This window comes from Parasteatoda tepidariorum, chromosome 2 (assembly GCF_043381705.1).
Source record: "Parasteatoda tepidariorum isolate YZ-2023 chromosome 2, CAS_Ptep_4.0, whole genome shotgun sequence".
In the NCBI taxonomy this organism is placed as follows: domain Eukaryota; kingdom Metazoa; phylum Arthropoda; class Arachnida; order Araneae; family Theridiidae; genus Parasteatoda; species Parasteatoda tepidariorum.
The window spans coordinates 35,698,698-35,715,615 of NC_092205.1; the positions used below are offsets into that span (position 1 = coordinate 35,698,698).

Below are 16,918 nucleotides of genomic sequence, written 5' to 3' on the forward strand. Positions count from 1 at the left end.
TGTGAAGAATAAAGTAAAGATTTGAAAATTCAAAAATTTCAATTCAATTCAAAGATTTTAAATTGAGTGATATTCCTGAAACGAATATGTGCAACTTTGTAATCAATACATTGAAATTCAATTTTAAAAATTACCTCAGTATAACCATGCAGTAGAAAAAAGTTGAGTATTTGAAATTGAATATGCGAATTGAGTTGTATATGCGTTAAGAGTAATGTTACAGGATTTCAATAGTTGCCGAAGTCATCTTTCAAAGCTCTCTTCTGAAATTACATATGCTTTGTGTGTTTGTTGCAATTATTCAAAGCTGTGACATAATGGGATAATATAGTCTTAACCTAAGTGATCCCTAAAGTGTATAGTAAATGTTATTACTTCATTTTCGACAAGTTTTAAACAAACTAGATGTAAAGGGTGGTCGTTAGGGAACACCTTGTTTACAGCGCCTTATCTGGAGATAAAGTTGAATGCTTGTTTTGTATAAAGTTCCATGGAGCAGTCTAAATATCTTTTCTTCAGTTACTAAAATGTGTAAAAATCAAATAGTTCAAAGCCTGCAAACAATTTATAGTTCATTATTTTTTTTCCGTTTGTTGTTTTTATATTATTTTGTTGACAACAGAATTTTCACCAATATATATTCTTGAAAATTAAGTACTTGATTTTATTGTTTTGTCTATTGAGATTGTGTAATAAATAAGACGTATACAAAAATCTCGGTCTCTACAAAAAGATTACACAAAATAAGCATTGTTAAAGATTTTACTCCTTATACTAATTATAATTGATTAAAATGTATCGTATGTAGTTGTTAAATAGTGTTAAGACATGTCTTCAGTTAACTTATGTTACATATCAAACAAAACACTTACCATCTTTCACATACCTTTTGAACTATCATAACTTCGTGCATTTTTGTTTTATTTATTAGTTATATCTGTTTAGGTAGTTTTTAAAAAATCGGAATCACCAGCCTGGAATACTCTTGGTACCTGGATGACAGATGACTTTTCCAAAGTTGTCAACTTGATACCCAATTCAGAGTATGATATTGCTGTTAAATGCAGACGATTTGGTAAAGGTGGGGAAGGAGAACCTGGACCTGCTTTGAAAATTAAAACAGACTGTGGCGGTAATTTTTATTTATGAAAAGTTTTTAAAAAAAAAACTAAAATTGCAAATAATTTTTTCTTATGCGTATTTACGAGTGTTTTCATTGCTTATGTAAAAGAAGAAATTTAGACTTTTTTTTTCTTTTTGTTGTATTTGAACTTATTCTGTTACTTAACTATTTTATTAATTGTGGTTGATTTAATATCAAGATTTATTTTAAAATGAGTGGAGTATTTTTTATATACATGGTGTAAAATAACACCATATCACCGTATAAAGGTTTTAGTCCTTGTTCAGTTCTTGTTAAAAGTCTAAATTATGCCCATATAAGACGGAGCAAATGAATATTTAAGTGGGGAAAACGGAATTATTAAATTCTGACAAATTACTTTTAAGAAAAATTTGATTAAAAAGATCAAAACTTGCTTTATAGCCGAAAGAAATGGCAAGAAGGCGTAAGAAAATTATTTCATTCAGCGATCAAACTGGTGGTGCCGACCGGCTTGTGTAGGGGGCAGGGAACTGTCCTTCCATCAGAAAGATCCTGGGTTCGAATCCTGGGCAAGGCATGGATGTTTCTTTCTCTCTCTTTGTGTTCTGTGTCCTTTCTCCTTTGTGCGTGAATGTGATCCGCCATATAAACGGGTTGTGGTTGGGTAAATGGTGTGGCAGAAGTCAAATTCCTGGCCACAGATGGCGCCACTGAAAAACAGGAACAATCGCACCCCCACTGCCTAAACAGGGATACGACAAAAAAAAATCAAACTGGTTTTGATGATTTGAAACCCGCATTTATTATCAATGTGATGAATAATGTGCATAATTTAGGCTTCATTTTTAACAAAAATTCTAACGGTATGTACTAAGTTATTACAGAACACTTGGAGGACTAATATGATGCTTTTACGACTACGGAACTTATATGATACCTTAGAAATTAGAAAAGTTTTCTAAATATGTCTGTACCAGTATTATTCGCAAACAACTGATAAGATTTTAATTTATGTTCTATTTTTTTCCTAAGTTTATTAAGATTTACAGTAAATTATTTTTTAAACTATAGAGTTACTAAACTGTAGTAATTTTTTACAATTTTTGGTGAAAAAACAAATTGTAGAGAGTAAAAAAAAAATTGTTTATGTAATCAAGTTGAAGTAATACATAGTGTGTGTAAGTTTTATGTTAATTAAATATTATTTAAGTTTTAAGCTTGCTTAAACTTAAAATTAATAATGTTTCTTCCCTCAAAAGTAATTTTTGTACTATAGTTTATATTTTAATAAAGTAACTAAACAATTTTAATAAATTTATCTGTAAATTTTGTAAATTTTTCTGTAATTAAGACCAAATATTCTTTTTTTGCATAGTCGCTCTACCAGATGGTATACCTCAAGAATTTTTACCGGAAAAAATAACTCAAACATCTGTTGTTTTGACTTGGCGAGTAAGTTATTTTTTCCCCACAACATTTTCGTTGTTGTAATGTTCTGTACTTCTATTTTCTGATAAAATTTGATAAATTTCTTTGTTATTTAATTCGTAAAAAAATATTCCGCTCAAAGATTTTTGATTTTTTAAAAAAAATGTTACTTAAAAAGCGAGTGATTTCATTGAAAATCTTTCTTTTCAGCGTAGTTTGATTATATGCCTGTTAATATAATTATATGCTTCAAATTTTGAAAAATGCTTATTGCTTGTCATTCTACATTGGCTGCTTTTGTATTTTTATTTAGAAATTCAATGCTTTTCGAATGGTACGGGACATTGACATAAAACAATGATTTAGTTATGTTGTCCATTATGTATATGATTTGTCCAACCTAATAAACGATAAAATTTGTTAATATTAAAAACAAATATTTTTGTTTAAAAACCTCTTTAATAAGATGCCTGAAAGCGACGTAGCGCGGGTATCTCGATCCTGATTGGTTGTTGACAGGCATTTGTTTACGTTAGCAACTGTTCTTTCCATTTTATTTCGAGTAAGCCGTTAAGTATCAATTCTCTTAAGTGACACATTAAATATTCTTTCACAAAGATTTTAATTCTTTCACTATATACTTCTTATTTAACGCAAAGATACGTAGGAAAAAAATGATTATGCATTGAAGTTGCCAGGTACATTACCAAGCATTTATTTAAATTAGCAACAGTTCTTTCCATTCTACTTCGAGTGAACCAAGCCCTCCAAGTATCAATTTTCTTAAGTGACACATTCTATATTCTTTCACAAACATTTTAATTCTTTAATCATATATTTCGTACTTAACACACAGACAGGCAGGAAACCGTGCAGAACTCAAACAAAGTCATTATGCATCGAAGTTGCCAGGCACACAAAGCAAAAATATATCACGGTTACAATGAAATATATAAACAAATAATAAATCCAAGTTAAGTAAAAGACTTAGGAAGAACTATATTTTAACAAATTCAATGTGCGATACGACGTTGTATTTAATTTACTTCACGTTAATTAACTTTCTAACTTATGTGGAGAAACTTATCTCAACTTTAACACGACATTTTGCTTAAAAACTATCAGCTGACGTCAAGGATCACATGTGTGGTGTCCTTGATCTTCTTCTTGAAGTGCAATTATTTAAATTCATACATAATTTTTTTTTTAAATTTTTGCGCTGGATAAAAATTAACATTACTTGCAATTCTGAAGATTTTTCTATTACATATTTGCAATTATTAATTATGTACTCTCGCAATTTATTTGCAGAACCCACCAGTTACCGAACTACGCTGTCCCTTGGAGTCTTATCAACTGGTTTACTACCCTGAAGCAGCTGAGATGATTAAGACAAGCATTAACACTGATGGTATCCCAGTCCGCATTTCTGTAGATGACCTTACACCAAACACCAACTATGTATTTAGACTTTATCCAGTTACGAAACTCGCCAAATCAAAATATTTTGCTGAGCTGATCATAAAAACGTTAGAAACAAGTAAGCAATTTTTGTCACTTTATTGTATTGCATTTTATTTCTGTTGACCAACAATATTTTGCCTCAAAATATATTACCGACCTTGCCATTAAAACGCCAGAAACAAGTAAGCAATTTTTGTCACTTTATTGTATTGCATTTTATTTCTATTGACAAACAATATTTTGCCTCAAATATTTTGCTGACATCATCAGGAAAACGTTAGAGACAAGTAAGCAATTTTAGCCACTTTATTGTATTATTTTATCACTGATGATAAGAAATATTTTGCTTTGTGTTTATTGCACCTAAATGTTCTGTCTGTAATGCTAAAAGGATTCTAAACCAAACTTTGTGACAACAATACTTCGTTGAAAAGTATTTTTTATTATATTAATTAGCATTTAATTTAAATAGAGATACAGAAAAAGATTACTAATATGCAATGGCCAAATGGATTAATGCTTACCACCACTTATTAGTTTTAGGAAATTGGCGGTGCGATCAATACAAGATGTTATCAGTGGGCAATTGATCTTATTACAGCTGATATTTTGTTCCTGCGTGTAAAAGAAATGCCCTATTATCAAAGTTAAAATTTCTCATTCTTTTATACTGAAGTTCAATTAAATTATATAAATAATCTGATCGAATGCATGGAAGAATGTTGAAATTAAATGAACAGATCAACGGACAACACGTGACTTTTTAATTTTGAGACGCTGTAAAGTTTACTATTAATCCTCATCAGGCTTGCAGCCAAAAAGTAAATGTTTTCTTTAACTTTCTCTACCGAATCAAAACAAACACCAGTTGTAAAGCTTGCTTGTTATTCACTGATACCTAAAACAAGTTGAGTTCGTTACGTAACAGAATCGGTTGAAACTTTCTTTTTTCTGGCTTTGAAAAACAACAAAATTTGAGGACAAAATAATGTAAACACTCTTATTTTTTTGGGACACTCCTTATCATTTTGAGTTTCTCTTAAAAAGTACAAAAACTACTTAGAAAATTGCTTAAAACTTTTTGAATTTTTTAAGACATTCAAATCTAACATTTATTATTAGTTGCCACATATGATTCTCTTCAAAATTAAGAAAATCTCGCGCATGCGCAGTATTAAAAAAACTAGAATTACTAGAAAAGAACTTTTAATTACTCATATCTTGCTCAATTTTAAACGAATTTTTCTCAAATTTTAAAGCAATGATTTTGTAACTAATTTTAAATTTTTTAAATTCCTCTAAAAATTTTGTTATTAAATATTTTTTAAGTTATAGCAAAAAAAAAAAAAAACGTAGAAAACAAAATTAGTTTTTTTTTTAAATAAAAATATTCATATCTCCATAAATATTTAAGCTAGGATTACGAAATTTTGTGCAAATATTGCATATAATAGCCAAAATAATTGTTTCAAGTTATAAATTTATCGCTACATTTTTTAGCATTTGGAGTCCACAAACACTATTTTCTGTTTGTAAATTATTGTCGGCCCCTCAATCCTCTAAAAACTACGGTTTAAACATTTTTGAAGTTATAAAATGATCCTTTAAGTATTTCTTGAGAAATATAAAAAATGTATTGGTATAGAAGTGTTTCTATTATTTTGTCCAACCCCTGTATATATTAAATAAAAATTTTATTATTTGTCAAGCATAAATATCTAAAAAAGAAAAAATATATATATAAAAAATAAGAGTTTATAATTAGGTGATGACAAAGGTCTTTTTTTAAACTTGTTTAATACTAATTTGCAATTCTTAATGGGCATTTTTTTCTTCATTTTTCGCAAAAAAAAATCACAAATATAAATTAAGGAAATTGATTATAAAGCATCCTGTATTGATAAGCTAGTTATTCTGGTCTTTAATTATTTGATTTGATAAATAAGGTTTATGAATCAGATTTTCATTTTGTTAGTTCCTGGTCCAGCTTCCAATTTGGAATGTCAAGCTGTGGTGGATAAACCCGACCTATTACTAGTATCTTGGGATGCTGCGTCTGAGGAGAGCGGAACTATTAGAGGATACACTGTAATTTCAATCTTAGTGGACAAAGGCCAGTGTGGTACAGTTGGTGAACATGACGGGTTGCAGACAAGAAAAGTCCACTCAAATGACACAGAAGTACATACATTACCTCTCTTTTATCTTTCATTTAATTGTTGTTGACGTATGCCTGTTTGGGCAGAGGGTGTGCGATTGTTCTTGTTTTCCAGTGGCGCCATCTATGGCCAAGAATTAATTTAATTGTTGCTAAACTTATATAAGCTCAGGCCATTCATTATGTAACATTTTAAACTTACTTCGATAATTATTCTCAAGGATTCGTATTTAATTTCTAATTATGTTTAACCAGAATGTTGGAATCAGGGTTCCAAAACTTCTGAGAAATAAGAAGAAATAGAATAGAGGCAGGAAATAAAAACTTAAAAATACCTGGGACAAGTTTTTTAATTAATTTATTTTATAACCGGTGTTGAACAGCTGACTATTTTTGTTTTTACGATGCTCAACTCCGAAGCTTTGTACTTTTGAACCCAACTCAGAAGACAAAGGAATTCGTGGATCAAGTATAATAGCAAACTAGCCTTCGTGGAGAAATTTGGGTACCAGAAAAAAGTCTGGGCTTTTTTTTTTGGGGGGGGGGGGNTTTTTTTTTGGGGGGGGGGGGGTAGCTTAAGGACTTCCTACTTTATGTTTGGCGACAATGCCTGAGTTTTGGCAACTTTATGCGGCCGGACATTAGCATGCAAGCGAGGATGACACTCTCATTGTAAACATTCCTGGTATTTCTTTGTCCATAGGAAACGAACTACCGTTTAAAATTGTCTGGCTCAAACCAGACAATTCTTCTAGATATCTTACCATCAATGCCATTGGCGCATCTTCAAACTGACATTAGTCATCCAGACAACTACTGGCAGACAATTAGAGCCATTTGTCTCTAGAGCCATCTATCGCTAGGGAAATATATTTGATAAATAATAATTTTTTTAAATGCAATCCCTTAATGCATAACCTTCCATGTATCATGAAAACTTAAACTATCATAGAATTTTTTTCATTATTTAATAGTTGAATTCATGTGTGTTGTACAGAACCAACTTAATCTTTCTTTTCAATTTGTTTTAATTCTGTCGTAATTTTTCAGCTCACTCTTCAGAATTTGTATCCATTTTCTACTTATAATGTATCTGTTCAAGCAAGGACATCAGCTGGTGAGGGAGAAGCGATTTCAGTTGTGGCTAATACAGCTGAATCTGGTAAATTCTTTTCTGTATATTTCAAAGCAGTATGAAGTAGTATGTACAAAGAAGTATGAAGTTCCTTTTTACTGGATAAAAAATATTAAGTAAATTTGAAAAAAAGAACGAAAAAAAAAACGCGTACCTTTCTTTTTTTAATTTTAACAATAGGGAACAAAATTATCGATGGTTCGTCACTTTCGTAAGCTAAAATTTGATCGGAACCTGATAACTAAAGATTGAACTTTTCTGAAAACTAATAGTTCATTAAAAATATGCTGGTCTAAAATTTTTGATATTTTGACTGGTCTACAAATTTTGATAGATTTAAATCCTTTTATCTCAACAACTCCAATTTGGAAAAAAATTGCTAATACATTAGAATGCACAAATTTAACTTTAGGAAAATTTATAAAAACACTTTACAGTATAAAATCAAAAATAATTTCAAAAAAATGATTATTACATTTCTAAAACATAATGTAAAATGACAAAATGTTGATTGTTTGCATTCCTGCAACATTGGCAAAAATTATATAACGATTAAAATATTCAAAAATATCAACTTAATCAATTCAATTCAATTAAAAAGTTTTGCAAATTTGTGGTCAACTTTTTAAGCAACAAATTGAACTTCAATTCTAAAAATCACCTCAGTATCGCTACGGAGTCGAAAAAAGTTGAAAAATTTAAGTCATGAGCAATGTAACGGAATTGAAATGATTGCCGAGACCGTCCTTCAAAACTCTCTTGTGAAAATACATATACTCTTTGTGTTTGTTGCAGATATGCAACGCCGATGAAATAAAGGGTTAAAGACTGAAGTGTCTGTCGTCTAAATTTCATGTCTTTGTGACTCATCCAACAACTTTTCACTTTTATTAATTTTGTTTATGTATCAGAATTTTCATAGCACAGTTATAAATATCTGATTCATTTTCTTATCCTATTTTTTTTCAGTTCCTAGTGAATCCCCACGCAATGTGCGTTTAGTTTCTTCAAGTAATACATCTGTGGAGTTCGCATGGGATGAAATTCCCTGTGAAGAAGCCAATGGAGAGATTTTGTACTATGAGTATGCACTCGTTAAGAACGAAGATGTCATCAACACTGTTTCTGGTACGAGAGTGCGGAAAAGATCTTTGGACAATCAAACCCACTGGATATTTGATTCAATCGAAGGTAGGTGTTAAACAAGAAGGGGAGGGCAATCATTATCGAAAACAAGAAAACAAATATTTATTTAAACAAAACAACGAGTTCCATATTATTAGGGTGGAACCCTTCAGATTATAAAGTTATGCATTAGAAGACGATTAATTCAAGCCAATGCTTACTGCTTGGTGGTTCAATGTAGATTGATTATCAGCTCTCTAGTGGGGAGATTTTGAATTAATCAAATTTACATCTACATTTCTCAAAAGGTGTACTACAGACCTGCGAAAATTGCTTCAATGTTAAGTAAAAACGTCTCCGAATTTCGTAGAAATGTTAATAAGATGTTCAGTTGAATTAGTTATATAGAAGAGGGTGTGGAAGAAATAATTGTATTGGAGAATCAAGTCCGCGACACATCTAAATAAATTAAAGCTAGATATTTTATACTCCTACGTAAATTAGTTCAATGTTTAATCTCAATATCACACAATTTTGTTGTAATCTTAATAAAGTGTTCAGATGTACCACACTTCCTTTCTAAACGGGACGGAAGATATCGTTATATAATCAAAACAGCGGAGATTTGAATCGAGTTATGAGAGATGTCCTACACTCCTACGAAAATTAAATCATTTTTAAAACACAAAATCCCCAAAATTGGCTGCATTCTTTATAAGGGGGAGGGGGGTACGTAGCTCATCATCAATAGCACAACAGCTCAGGGTGGTTTAGGATTTTCCTTTAAAGAGATTTACAAGCAGCTCTTTGGTGACAATTCCAAAATCTCTGTTAACATCATCGATTTATCGCAGTTTGGGCCGTTCTCTTCTCTGTTCCTGTGTCTTTGCCAAACTATTTCTCAAAGATTAAATCATTCATTCTGAAAACTTGAGTAGCTCAGTTTATTCTGTTGATCTTGATAAACTTTATAATGTATGGATCCTTAAAGCACTTATAAGTTTCTGTCCTGTACCGGCTTCACCAACAATTATTTTTTTTCACCCCTCTTAGAACGCTTAAAATCTTTTGCTCAAATGTACCCAAATGGAATTCATTAGATCTTGACAATGTTCATGTCTAAAAGCCATAGACCAAAATATGTCTAATAAGGGTTTCATATTACAAGAATGTATTTTTTTCTTCCAGAAAATTAACTGTGGCTTAAAAGATTTCTTAGCCCTAGTTATGCTATGTTTCCTTTGAGTTGAACCTTGTTAAATTCTAATAATCAAATCGTAAAAAATCATAGCTTGTATGATTGACATGTTTATTATCTTATATGATTGACATGTTATGGTGGACATGGCATGTCCACATTTGGGGGGGGATTCAGATTTAGAGCTGCTTATGGTGAAGTTAAAGACGGAACATTGAAATACATTAAATCTCTGGGATAAAGTAATTAATCATCCTAATATCGCAGAAAATGAATAAAAACCTTTAAAGTAGTTACAGAAAAAATTATTGTTTTCATTTTCATTAGTAACTTTGATTTTTTTCAATAATAGGTTGGGCACCATTTTGTATTGCAAAGTATTTTTTTGTTTATTTAGTCTTGGCTACTTTGTTAAATACACTTACTAATAGCGAATAAAGTTTATTGAAGTCCGTTTAAATTACACCAATTTCAACCATAGAAAACATCCAGTGGAATGAGAGGATTTTTGCTTTAAATTGCCGCTAAAATATTTTAAGCATGATATGCTCGATCCTTGAAAACTTCTCTTAAAAAATTATGTGCTGTTAATACTTGTTAACTAACAGATGGAATATATACAGGGTGTCCGGTAAATGTTGCGGATCATAAGGATTAAGAATTACCTAGGAAACCATGACCGGAATTGTTATTGTCTGCCGCTAAGGGCGCTTTCTTTATGAATTGTTATATCATGTACCACTGAACATCAGGTACTTTTATTTATCTAAATTATATTAATTTTCTGCTTTCTATTAGTTATTGTAAACAAATGGTTTCAAATAGGTGTAATATTAGCTGTTTTATCCTAATTTAATGATTCAGTGACTAACTGAACAAATTTGCCTGATCATTAAATTGCAATGAAATAGCATTTCTGAACCTATTTTAATGGAACTCTCGAGACTAACTAATGGTAATATATAAGGCCGGGACAGCCTGGTTGGTAGGGCACTGGGCCCATGTCCAAGAGTTCTTGGGTTCGATCCCCGCCGGCCGAAGACTCCCCGTGTAGTAAATGGTGACTGATGCACGTTAAATCTGTCGAGTCGCAGAGTCCTCCATGTTCCTATAACAAATCAATACCTCTGGGGGTACTGATCCAGAGTTTCCTTGTCTTCCGGATTAGTTCAAAATTACAAGGCTACGGAGTTGAACATTAGTAGTTGTAAACCCAAAATTGGGTCGGCTGTTCAACGACAGATATAAAATATAATGGTAATATGTAAAACCGTGATGGCTCAGGGAATAAAGCGTTTGCGTTCCAATGAGGTGAACCCGGTTCGAATCCCAGCGATGACTGTTCGATACGAATTTTACATCTGGCTTGCACCAACCAGACGCAAAATATCCTCAGTATTAGACAGATCATGGGTTAGATTCCCCTTGACGTCAGGCTAATCGTGGAAGGTTTTCGTGGTTTTCTTCTCCATGTAACGCAAATGCAAGTTAGTTCTATCAAAAAGTGCTCTACGAAGGCAAATTTCTCCCAATACTTGATCCAGGCGTTCCTATGTCTTCTGGATTGGGTTCAAAGGTACAAGGCTACGGAGTTGAACCCCAAAAATTGGATCGGCTGTTCAACGGCGGTTATAAAATATAATATTAATATAAAATTGATATGAAATTAAAATATTTTAGAAAAATAAAAGGGCAAGTTCAAAGGCACACGAACAACATGTCCATATTAGGAAAGCCCTCTATCAGCGTAAGACGACATTTCCAATCATGGTTTTCTCGGTAATTCTTATGATGTGGCCTACTTCCCCTGGACGTTTGTTGCAACATTTACGGGACACCCAGTATAGAGCTTTAAAAAAAACTATTTTCATTGTTTTGTTTAATTTCAGCTCTTTCGGTGAAAATAAAAGATTTAAAACCCTTCACAGCTTATGGATTTATGGTGGGTGGAGCCACTGCAGTCGGTAGAGGAGTTCTATCTGACATAATTTTTCACAAAACGGACGAGGGCAGTAAGTATCATTATTTTAGAATAACTTATTTCGATGTTGGTATTTGTTGCTTGTTATGAAAAGCCTTTTTATTATGTGAATTTAGAACTCATAATTTATCAAGTCTCTACTTTTTAAATAATATTATGTCGTTAATATTGAACACTGAGTATTCTACCTTAAAATTAATAAAAAATTAATTATACCAGAAAATTTTTTTATTGAAAATTTTTAGATGCAAAAAAAATTCTATTACTACAAAATAATAGATTAAAATAATTGCATTCCAATTCTGAAATTTAACTTTCTGAAATTTAAATTTTTAAATTTTTTTCCCGTTTTATAGTTTTGAGTACCTGCAAATTCAATTACATATAACAGAAATATTACAGTAATAGTTTAAAATCTTGATTGAACTGACAGTGCGAAAAAAATGAATAGTTTGAGCGAGCTGCAAATTCAACTATATATAACAAATATATGCAATGAACAAAGTTCTGAATTTTAATTAAAGGCTTCTTGGCAGACAACGTGTTTTAAACGAATATTTTAAGAGAGCTGAAAATTCAACAACATAAAATAAAAATATGTAATTAATAAATACACGCATATGCAAGCGTAACATAACTATGTCGATAACAGAGAAGAAACTTTTTTTGTTGATGGTGACGTTCAATTACGTATTACAGAAGTAATACGACAAAAAAATATTCAAATATATCTGGTGATTGCTCAAAAACAAAATTATCCCGTAAAATTCATTAACTAAATACAAATTAATAGAGTATCAATATTCTTTACCATAAAGAATCTTTTTCATATACATGTTCTGAACTCAAATTCTAGTCACTCATTATTGATTTCTTATGAATCTTGTTCCTGTAATAGTTCCTGATGAACCGAGATCTTTGGGTATTTTTGAAGCATCCAATGACTCCCTTGGAATTCAATGGGAATCTCCTCATCACCCCAATGGAGTGATCTCTTTGTATAAAATTCGAGTTTACAACAAAGTAACAGATCAGTTGGAATCAGAGATAATTCACAAGGCATTTAATGAAGAGGGAACATCTCCAACACTACAACAGCTCGTTATACACCGTCTCACACCCTCAACCGAATACGTCATCCATGTAAGTCTTCTTTGGTAAATTTGTTCGATTCCTTCAAGTGCTTAAGCATTCTGGCATAAAGTTGTTTACATCTACAACTCGCTCATGGGCTGCAATGGCGGCACAACTCAAAAAATCATGTTTTAGGATAAGGTTTAAAGTTTTTTTTCATACTTTTTCTGATGATGTGCTTCAGTGTCGGAGACTTATCAGACTTTTGACACTAAAAAACAAAAGAGTAGTCATCCAATGGATTCCCAGCCATTGTAACATCTATGGTAACGAGCAATCTGACTTTCTTGCTCGCAAGGGAACACAAGTCCTTCAACCAAGTTGCTCTGGATTGTCATAATATTCCATAAAACTACATATAAAAAACATAATGAAAGTGAATGCCTCTGCTGACCTACTGGAAAGCAAAAGGAATAAGAACTGGAGTGAGACAGATATTAAGGCAGTGCCAGATAAGCCACGCCGAGATGCAGTAGCCACCTTTAGACTCCTAACAGGTCATGATTGTCTTGGAGAACATCTGCATCGTATAGGTATTTATGACCACCCTCAGTGTCGACTGTGTGGTTCTGGAGCACCAATGAGTAGAGAGCAGCTCCATTGCTGTAGGAGGCTCTACGGACTTGACTCGGAGACCGCAGGATATTGGCGTGCGAGAGGGCTTTTAGGAAGATGACTTTGCTCCTCTGTGTTATTGTTTGTATTCCCTGCCATTGAAAATAAAAAAGAAAGTTTTCATTCCTAAGGTAAAGGCATAAGAAATGCTTTAGTTTGCTTAAACGAAGATTACCTTAAATTTAAATTACGAGTTGTGCTAGTATTGCGTTGAAAAGAATGTGTATTTTCATATTCGCACTTATTCTTAGTTCAATACGCGTGTTTTTTGAGTTGTGCCACTATTGTAACCCATGACCGAACTGTTTGCGTGCCTTTTTCCTTTATTAGCATTTGTAATAAATGTAAGAATTTTGTTTGATTAAATATATTAATAATTTATTTGCTGTTTTAATTCTTTTCATCCCTAGCGGAGAAAATCATCAATTAAAAAATTATGTTGTGAAGTTGTTAACATTGCACTATTTAGTATGATTAATTGCGTCCTTCTTACCTTGATCGGAATTCAGTATTGCTGTAAACATTGCTTTATAAATTTATTTATATTCTACGACTGCTTCACGATTTCCAGTAAAACACCGAAGTCAAACATCACTGACAGCAGTTAGTAGGTGGGTAGGTGAACACTTTGATTAGCTGTGATGCGACCGAGAGTGTGCGCTCACGGTTCTGGTTTAACTGTTATGAAGTAAAGTGCGCGACTTCCCGCGCAAGCGAGAGAGCGTTCCCTCTTTAAAGGATCAAAATTGTGATGGCATGTCTTCAAATCATCTTTAGGCCGTCACCAGTAGCCCATTGTGCATCTTTAGAGCGACTTGAATAAATTTCTACTACTGCTCTAGAATTGCTTAGTTGTTTTCATTCTCATCCTCAATACCGTAAATGTCTGGACTATCGAATAGGATTTTCTCCTAAAACTTGTATGCATACCTGTGTTGTTTACTTCAACGATAAAAATCATTAATCTAATTTTCTTGCATAATCAGGAGTTATTCAACCCCTTAAAGTCCATGATTATTGTCAATAATGAAGCAAATAATATGTGACCATGCAATTCTCTCTTCTTGGCCCACAATATTATATATATAGGGAATCTTTCTGACTCTAGCTGCCCAAGATCAGGTAAATGTTATCATGTGTTCAAGTAGTATCTTTAGTACGTATAAACTTGGAGTTGGAGAAGCACTTCTTTCTCTTTCTGTCAATTCTGAAGGGCATGAATTACATTATCTGAAGGGCAAAGGGAAAAATTTAAAGGATTTCTTACAGTAATTATTTGACAGTGTGAAATATTATAATTTATTTTTTATTAATATTTCTTTTTTAGGTACAAGGTAGTACGACCGCTGGTTGGGGGAAAGTTAGAAGTGTTGTCGAAAAAACTTTAGATGGAGGTTATTATGTTTTACTTCATTTTATTTTTCGGATTTACAATAAATTCCTGACTTTCTGTGGTGGCATGCTGATGTGGAAAACATAATTAAAAATGTTCAAATTATCTCCGAAAATGATCGAAACTGGTCATTTTTTTTTGTTTCTTATGTATTGAATTTCTATTTACTTTGTCATTCATATACTAATAAAAATATGATAGAAAATTAAAATAAGACTGACTGATAATTGGAAAAAAATATCACACCGACAAAACATAGGGATCATAATTTTTCTGTTATAGCATCATAAAAACTAGCTCTCTCAGATCATCTCAAGAAGGAATACTCCGTGAGAAAATTATGTGGCTTTAATTAAAACTGGCATTTACTAGGGTATTCATAATTGATTATCATAGGTGAGTTTGAAACACAACGAATAAACCATAAATCGGATAATGCACTCACGGATAATCAAGAAAATGCTTAATGTTTTTGAAAAAAATTATAAATTTTTTTTTATTACTTGGTGGTGCAATTTTATTGTTATTATTGAGAATTACAGTCGATTTCCAACAAAAGTTGAATAAGCTTCTGATTCGTCAGACGTTTTATAAACGTAATACAAATGATTCTAATGATACTTAGTCTTCTTTCAAAGCTATCAAAACTTGAACGAGGAGTCTTGCCTTCCCATTTATTTTCGGGATGTTTTCTGGACTAATACTAGTAATAGCATATTAATATTGCATTTACTGGAATACACACAACTTTGAAACAGTCCTTTCTTTGAATTTAGAAAAATTGCCGCTGTTTATTCAGTCAATAATGAAGCAAATAATTTTTTAGGTTAGAGAAATTTGTAGCTAAAAGAGTAAAGCACTCTCACAACAGCCAGAACGTCAGCAGAGAAGGGGCTTATAGAGTTAAAAGATTGACGGCATGATTGCAAAAATGTGGCAGATAAGGCATTGGGTGCCACTCAAGTTGTCACCCATTGCTTAGTAGCTGGGTGGACTTCAAGCCACCAAAGAGGATAGGATCCTGATTCTCCTGGTTTGATGAGGTTTACAATGGCGAATCACTTAATCACTGTGCCATCATGGTTGGTTTTGTAGTTAAAGAAAGCGAATTTGAACTGAAACTGTCCTTTCAAACTTTTAATGTGTTTTTGAATTTTTTTTGAGGCGTCAAGGCTGATTTAAGGTTTAAACCAGCTTAGGGAGATTATTTTTGAGGTGTACAGGTTATTTTTTCTTCACTTCAAGCGAATAAGTATATTTGAGGTGTGAATAATATAACCTAATCTCAACTAAAAGTATTGCTGAGTTATATATGAGAATAATTCTATGAGATGCAAATGAGGTTGAAATTGAGTTAGTTTTATTACTGAGGTTATTTTTGACACAAAACAGATACTCATTTTCTACCTCAGGTGTATTTTTTACATCTGTCAAACTTAAAACAATCTCAAAAACACCGGGTAGGATTTAATTTTTTTTTTCATGAATTGATCACAATGTAAATTATAATTACAGTATGAAATTTGTCTCGAAATCGAACATTGTTGTGGTTCATGACTCCAGTATAGTAGTAATGGTTTTAACTTTGTGTACGTTATTATTAATTAATTATTGTCCTTAATAGCTCCAGAGGAACCATCAGAAATCATGATAATTGAAAGTCAGCAGACGAGTTTAAACGTATCATGGTTAGAGCCTGTCTTAAAAAATGGAGTCATCACAGGTTACAAGGTGAGAAACTTCGCTATGTATCTTACATAAATGTAATCAGATTTCGGACTCTTAATAAATCTAGTGAAACCTCTCGGAAGCGACCACTCTCCACAGTAAAATGGTTTCTAACGGAGGTAGGTCGTTCTTCGGGGTTACCTCCATTAACTTCAGAATGTTATAGAAGGCACATGATTTTTCCCAAACGATTTTAATTTTTCTCACTGTCTTTTTCTTGGGGCTTAAAAGCCACTTGTGTTAGCGACATGAAAACTGGATTGATGAATAAAATTTAGCCTCAATAAAAATGATCTCTACTAATAAAGTTATGTGCAAAAACAAGTTTACCAATTATAAATGATAGGACTATTTCATATAAATAAACAATTATGCAGGGCTCGAAGAAAGTCAGAAATTTTACCCGTCCCCGAGGACGGCTTGTCCAACAATGTACCCGTCCTCCTTTGAAACT

At 32.2% G+C, this 16,918-nt stretch overlaps 1 protein-coding gene across 1 annotated transcript in view; it reads left to right on the forward strand.

Moving 5' to 3' along the window:
• The window catches only part of LOC107442968 (receptor-type tyrosine-protein phosphatase mu), a 73,010-nt gene that overhangs the window by 31,468 nt on the left and 24,624 nt on the right, over window positions 1-16,918 (forward strand). Inside the window, exons 15-24 of the mRNA XM_043042206.2 lie at window positions 946-1,132; window positions 2,481-2,557; window positions 3,845-4,073; window positions 5,973-6,178; window positions 7,206-7,317; window positions 8,260-8,481; window positions 11,503-11,625; window positions 12,493-12,737; window positions 14,671-14,737; window positions 16,361-16,467. Of these exons, the coding sequence (XP_042898140.1) occupies window positions 946-1,132; window positions 2,481-2,557; window positions 3,845-4,073; window positions 5,973-6,178; window positions 7,206-7,317; window positions 8,260-8,481; window positions 11,503-11,625; window positions 12,493-12,737; window positions 14,671-14,737; window positions 16,361-16,467 (1,575 nt within the window). The remainder of the gene's footprint in view (window positions 1-945; window positions 1,133-2,480; window positions 2,558-3,844; window positions 4,074-5,972; window positions 6,179-7,205; window positions 7,318-8,259; window positions 8,482-11,502; window positions 11,626-12,492; window positions 12,738-14,670; window positions 14,738-16,360; window positions 16,468-16,918) is intronic.